The 7292-nt window shown below is 30.6% G+C and overlaps 1 protein-coding gene across 1 annotated transcript; it reads right to left on the bottom strand.

Annotated features, from left to right (window-relative positions):
* Positions 1-2331: 2331 nt before the first annotated feature.
* LOC114177177 (uncharacterized) lies at positions 2332-3509 on the bottom strand. Its single transcript, XM_028062433.2, has one exon. The coding sequence runs from the start codon at positions 3492-3494 to the stop codon at positions 2604-2606; it is 891 nt and encodes a 296-aa protein (XP_027918234.2). The 5' UTR covers positions 3495-3509; the 3' UTR covers positions 2332-2603.
* Between the last annotated feature and the right edge of the window lie 3783 nt (positions 3510-7292).

The raw sequence follows: 7292 nt of genomic DNA, 5'->3' as shown, positions 1-7292 counted from the left end.
CTGTGCAACTGTTTCATTATCTTCCATCATTAGAAATTCAAACCTCCTTCGTAGGGCCTGCAACTTTACTTTCTTGTGTTTGTCTCCATCCCCATAAGTCTTTTCCAAGATCTCCCACACTTCTTTGGCAGTAGTTGCCTTGCAGACCTTGTTAAAGATATTGGAGTTTACACATTGATACAGCAAGAACCGTGCCTTGCTATCAAGCTTTGTTGTTGCTTGAAGTGCTTCTTTTCTTCCTCAGATGCCTTGCTACTTATCACCTACACCTTCTTGGATGATTTCTGCAACATCTTGAAACCCAAAAACTGCAAGCATTTTGATCTTCCATTGATCAAACATGTTGCCGTCAAACACTGGTAACCCTCCCTGTATGAGACTCCCCATTCCAGCCATTCTTCAGTAGATCCACCTGACAATACCCCTTTACGTGAGGTTCTTCTATGGGTTTTCTTGATTGAGCAAGAAACTACTCTCTTTACCAAGGAATCACTCCTCTATATGGAATACTACCCAAAACAGCTTTACAACACGTACTAGCCCTTTGTAACTCTTCACAGGTTCTATCGGAACCTTGCTCTTGATACCACTGTTAACTTTTACGCAACAGAGAGAATACACAGTAGGATTCAAAGAGATGAAAGTATATTCAAGAATGAATTGTATCACATACACATGGACTACAATGCTTTATATAGCCGCACATTATACAGAGAAACAGAATACAACAGAAAAAACTGATAGTTGTTTTTTATTAACTAACAAGGCTGATACGTATTTGACTTAACTACCTAACAGTCAGTAGTTTCATCTCCTCACACTTTAATAAAAAAATTGAAGAGTGTTCTTATTCATTGAGCTTCAAAAATCAATGTCTCTGTTTCCACTTTTATCTTGAAAGGAAATCTTTAATAATAGCTTAATTAACCCTGCAAAAATATCAATTAGAAAAAATATTTCATCATCATTAAGTTTTATAGACCACTCAAACTTATCAATGATTAAAGAAAATTATATCTTGATAATTATAAATAATTTGATAATCACTGATAGGTAAATTTTTAATAGAAAGAAATGCAAGGCAATAATTCTAAAGAAAAGGAAAATCACAATAATTATTTCAATTAAAAAATTGTAACTATAAAATCGTTCTGGGTGATATCAGTACCCAATAATTAATCATAAAACACTATGGGCTGTGGATCGTGTTCTACTATGTATTCTACACCTTAAATATACAAATTATATTTTGAATTTAAAAAATTATTTAAACTCTAATATAATTTTTTATACAAAAAAAAAAAATCGTGAAAAAATGGTTGAAAAGTAAACTTTAAAATAAAGATTAAAAAAAATAATAATTGAAGACATGGTCGAATACGATTTTTTATAGCCATGATGTTTGGAATGTAATTGTAAACAAATAAAAGAAAATATTAAGAAAGTGAGAAAAATGAGAATTCATTCTTTATTTTTTTTTTAATTTATATTGTGAAAATGATTAAAAAATATAATCTTAACAAAGAAAATTCTTTTGTAATAAGCAAAATTTCAGAGTTTATGACTAAAATATATTTTTTTAGCTAGCTTTTGTTTTCATCTTATATCAACAATTAATTCTTTTGAATATTAAACCAGCTATACTAAAAATAAATTTATGCACGGCTTCTTCTTCTTCTTCTTTTTTTATCATCAACAGTTATTCTTTAAATTATACAAATAAATCTTAAAACTACTTTCTATCTAACATGTTTTCACATAAAATAAAACTTATTTCATCATATAGCCGATTACACTTAACTTACCTAATTTGACAATTAGTTTAATCACAAAAGCCTATTAATAACAATATACAAGTAATAAAATTATAATTATGGTTTCCTTCTTCCTTATTTTAACCAACCAAGAAAAAAAATAATCATTATATTTCTTTAATTCATTTCACAAATCTATATTTTCTTTATTTTTTTTTCTCTCATTTTCTCTTTTTGCATTCAGCTAAAACATAAGTATTAGACAATTAGCTCTGAGTTTTACTCTTTTTTTTTTTTTTATCTTTTAAAAAGCAATGTAGACAAATTTGCAAAATCACGATAGATAGTTGAGAAAGCCTTACTCATGTTACATTTCACATGAACTTAGAGATGAGATGGAGCTTCATAGAGAAAAGTTAAATTCACAAAAGAGAAAATTACCATTTTTAATGCATTGGTTTCATACCACAAAACTACCCTTAATGTACATGCTCCAAAACTTTTCTACAAATCCACTTCATGAACATGCAAAACACTTCAATTAGAGGGAACAGTTGAATCTAGTAATACCTGCAAATTTGGCTGCAACACATTAATATTATTGTTTGGGTGTGGAAGGATCCAGGAAGAGGAACAACCCTAGAATACATCATTAAAGAAGTTTTTGAAGTTTGGGTTGGGTAAATTATTCTACAGGATCATGAAATTTAATAAACATGTAACAACCTCAAGAGAAGCATCAAAACCCTACTTTTAAAAAAAAACACAGATTTCTATTCTCTGGTTTCCCTTTTCACCGACCCCAAAAAACACAATAATCCACTACGTCAATCTCGAATTAGTGTCACACTAATTGCAACTTATCTCACCGGAAAATACTTCGTCGTCGCCGGAAAGTTCTCTGTACCTGGACGGAGAAATATCAATCTCAATCAAATTCTCTTCTTCGAAATGAAACTCCATGCCCCTCTTCCTCTTGAATCCATCAAGTGCTATCTCAATCAACCCTTCTCTGTCTTCTTCTTCTTCTTCCTCATCCTCCTCTTCTTCTTGGCCCCACCTGAACTCAACGTCCTCCGGTGAGTCCCAATCTCCGATCGCCGGAAAATCACTATCCGATTCGCTATCCGAATCCGATTCCGGGTAAAACCGCGACAACGAAGGGTACCTTACGATACCCACGTTCTCGTTTGCATCATCACCCGCTTCTTCACCTTCACCATACTCCTCATATATCACATCCAACGGCGCTTTCACGTTCCACTCCCTAAAACACGAACTTGGCTCAAAACCCACGTCGGAATCGACCTCTGTTTCCGAATGAACCCGTCGGTGCACTTGTTCCGTCGTCTCTGTTTCGTTGGGTTGGACGGGACTCGAACTCTGTTTCTCTCCCCTGCATTTGCTTCCTCTGTTTTCTTGATAAACGATGGGTGGTTCGTCGTGCTTCCTTTGATTTTCCCTTGTATCGTGTCGTGACTTCTGAATTGCACCGAGGCGGAGAATGGAGAGAAGGAGAATCGAAGTGAGAATGAGAACCGGCGATAACACTACCTTCAAGAAAAGGTTGGGCAAGTAGAGGAAAACCAAAGTACAAAAAGTGACGACGCAATGAAACAGGGGATCCGAAGAGAACACGGAGAGAAAGGACACTGTTTCTTCACGTAGAAGGTTGAAGAAGTTATGAAGACACAAGGAGGAAACGAACTTCATCTCCAAGAGAAAGTTAGTTTCATCCATTTTTTTTTTTCTCTTGTCGTTGTTAACTATGGCTGAGAGGGGAGTGAAAATAGGAAAATGAAGGGCATGATGGAAGAGAAAGCACGAAGGTTTAGGAAGGCAGTGTTTGGATGATAAGAAAAAGGAGAAGAAATTGATGGGATTTAAAGGGCCACCACCATGCATGAGGGCTTAAGAAAGAGTGTTCTTGTGGGGTTTATGGCGTGAGAAGAAGGCATGGAATAATAAAGCTGATGGGGTGTGGACCTAGAAGTACAGGGTACACTGACCTAAACGATCTTGTGTGCACCAAAAACATCAAAAAAGTGGTTTTGCTTTTGCCTTAACTAAAGAACTCTCTCGTATAACTTATTTATCTTTTAATTTATATACAAATTAATGAAAAAATTAAATTTTTGAAACTTTTAAAAGAATTTATTAAAGGTTATTTTCCGAAAAAAAATTAGGAGGAAGGTGATTGAAAGAGTGCCTAATTTGATAGAGTGATCCATGTCCATGTTGGGCACTTTTAGTTGTATTTCAGTTTCGGAATGAGAAACTACACCTAGCATGAGATGCAGGTTGGACTATTCTTTTAGGGTAAGTCGGTCAATAAGTGCCTTCACATGTATCGATTACATCCTCAAGTTTGGCTTTTATTTTTTATTTATTTTTTCATTCTCTTCCCCATGAGCATAGCTTAGGTGGAAAGATGCTAAAACCTAATCACCATTTGTTTTTCTTTCTTTTCATTCATTTTTTCAATAAAAACCATACTTTATTTTCTTAACAACACGGTAATGACTCATTTAATTCAAAAGTTTGGATTATAACATGAAGTAAGTTGCCGCCGGTTTCTCTCCAAGTTATTTTAGAACAGAAAAAAAGATAAAATTAATTTTTTACAATAATATTATGCCTCTCGGTTCATTATTTACTTTTTTTCTGACGTAATTTAATCTATGTTATTAATTAATTATTAATTAATGCATCATTATTTTTTTTAAAAGAATAATAATAAATCACGTCAGAAAGTAAACGATAGAAGTAAAAAAATGAAATTCAAAATATAATTTTTCATTTTTGTTACAAGTTAAAACTAGTTTAGTTATAATATAATTTATAAAAAAAAATATTTTCTTTTAACTTAACTTACGGAGAACTTAATCTAATTGTTTTCCTCTTAATGTTTTTTTATTCTATTTTCAGAGTACCTGCAAAGAAATCCACCTAACATCCTTTTGGGTCTTTAAGTGTGTCTCAACATTAAGTAGTAATGTTTTTGTTTCATCTGTTTTTAAAATAACGTAATACTAATTAATATATATATATATATATATATATATATATATATATATATATATATATATATATATATATAATTGATGGATTCTTAGAAATATAACGAAATTTTTACGAATATACACTCGTAACATAAGATAGTTTTACAATATTAGTCAATTGCAAATTATTATTAATATAACTTTTAAATTAGTTATTGTGAAAGTAATGATAAACTTATTACACAATTTGTGATTAACTAATAATATAAAGGTTGAAATATTTTACCAGGATAGGTTAGGTTAATCATGTATGACTTGTCTATATATAAAAAGTTTCACACCACTTTTAATATAAAATTTTAAATATTTAAGCTTTTTTAGGTATTGTTTTTCTATATATCATTTAATATTTTTCTATTTAATATGGGGCTTTCAACTTGTTTGATTTCTAACAACTTTTTCTATAAGTGTGAGTAGAATTTTACTTTGAATTTTTACCACATACTTATTTCACATTTATCCTAACATATTTTTATTGACTACTGAACCTAATTGCGATTGAGTCTTACCACATATATATTTGTTTATACATGAGCTCGACAATAAGACAAATTATTTGTTCTGATATTATTGTTAGATTTTTTTTAACTGAAATAAATTGGAAAGATTAATCACATCTGGAGTATAAGTTGTCCATATAAAAGATCTAAGGTTATCTTTAATATACAACTTTAAGATTTAAAGTTTGTAGATTTTGTATTTCTTACGAATCTCTCAACTTTTTCATTTATATTTAACGTAAAATTTTTAATTTATATTTAAATTTTTAAAAATTATTTCCTTATATTTTAATACCAATAAGTTCGTGTTTGTCTATATAATGTATTATTTATTTATATACTCACAATATCTAAATTAATAATTAATTTTTTTATTTATTTAAGCGCACAATATATAATGAGGCTAATTCAATACGAAATCTATATTAGTACATGATTATTTAATAAAAATAATAGTTTGTTGAATTTTATTTGGTTAAATAAATTAGTTAATTAAAAATAGACGATATATTATATGGGTACTATCATTTTCTGTCCTTTGTCTAGAGAAACACATGTCGTTTTTTCTCCTTTTCATCCGCTATCACAATAAAGAGATCTATGATTTGTAATATGATATTTCACTCATTTAGATTTTTTTAATTTATTTTGTTCGTTACTTCAATTCGTGATGTATCCAATTAATTCGACGGGGTGGTAGCAAAGTACGCTAGACGCGTTATAAACAACTAAATTAAAATGGTTCCATAATTCTATATAAATTTAGTACAAGTAATTTATTATAAGAACGTTTATTGTCATATCAATGATTTTATCAATTATTTGTTTATGAATATAATTCAACAATAAGCCTTTTATTTTTACATTTAATTGTAAACTGCAATATATATGACACTAATGTTGACTCCTATAATTATTATTTAAAAGATAGAAATTGTTCTCATTGATTAATAGTGTAAACAATCATTTTCTAATTATATAGAAATTATATTGATTGAAATGTGGATAATTTATCAAATAGTTTTGAAGTCTAAGAAATGACCAATAAATATTAAAATAATACATGTATATTTCGTAATTCTCAAATATATATAATATGCATTCTTAGATAAGAGAAAAATCTAAAATCATATATATTCTTTATATATTTTGAGAGAAAAAATGACAAATAATTATACCTAATTCTCAATTTAAGAAAACAAGAATTTTTAATTATAATATTATAAACTTATGCAAAAGTAATTTTTATGACGGTTATAATTTATCTATCATAACAAGTGATGCACTGACAAAATTGTGAGACTTTCTATGCTAGTTGGATCTATATGCACCATAGTGAGTGGTGCGATGTCAATTTTGTAATAAATTACAAAGACTTTATATACCAGGTGGACCTAGAACTAGCATAAAAAGTGACATGGTGGTAATTTTGTAATAAATTACAAAGACTTTTTATATGGGTCGGACCAAGAACCAGAATAGAAAGTGAATGCGGTGACAATTTTTGTAATAAATTACAAAGATTTTTTATACTGATTGGACCTACAATCGACATAAAAAGTGACAAACAACTTTTCCTCATTGTGGTAATTGTAAGAGAGAAATGTCAAGATGTTAGGATTTCTAAGTCTCATAATGTGTCTCATCTTGGCGTCGAAGATGTCTCTGCTCACTTTATTCATCTCCCAAAACCCCTAATCACATAACCATTTCACCAAAGCCATATTCGCGTTCATGAGATCGCAACTCAAGGGACTGCTCAAACCCGTCGTTGAAAACTGATGTCTAGACATTGTTGCCTGCTTGCTGGATAACGACGCAGGCGCTACCGCGACGACAAAGTCCCTCATTCCACCTACAATGGAAGCCTCAATGTGGTGAAGCTTCTTGAAGCTTCGAGGTGCGAAATCGTGGAGTCAGTTTTGCACAAGGTCGCAACAACATATCAAACTGACATGATGGAGTTTTTGTTGGAG

Source organism: Vigna unguiculata, chromosome 3, assembly GCF_037176805.1.
Source record: "Vigna unguiculata cultivar grain cowpea cultivar isolate G323 ecotype 2 chromosome 3, ASM3717680v1, whole genome shotgun sequence".
In the NCBI taxonomy this organism is placed as follows: domain Eukaryota; kingdom Viridiplantae; phylum Streptophyta; class Magnoliopsida; order Fabales; family Fabaceae; genus Vigna; species Vigna unguiculata.
This window is presented reverse-complemented; position numbering and strand designations above follow the sequence as displayed.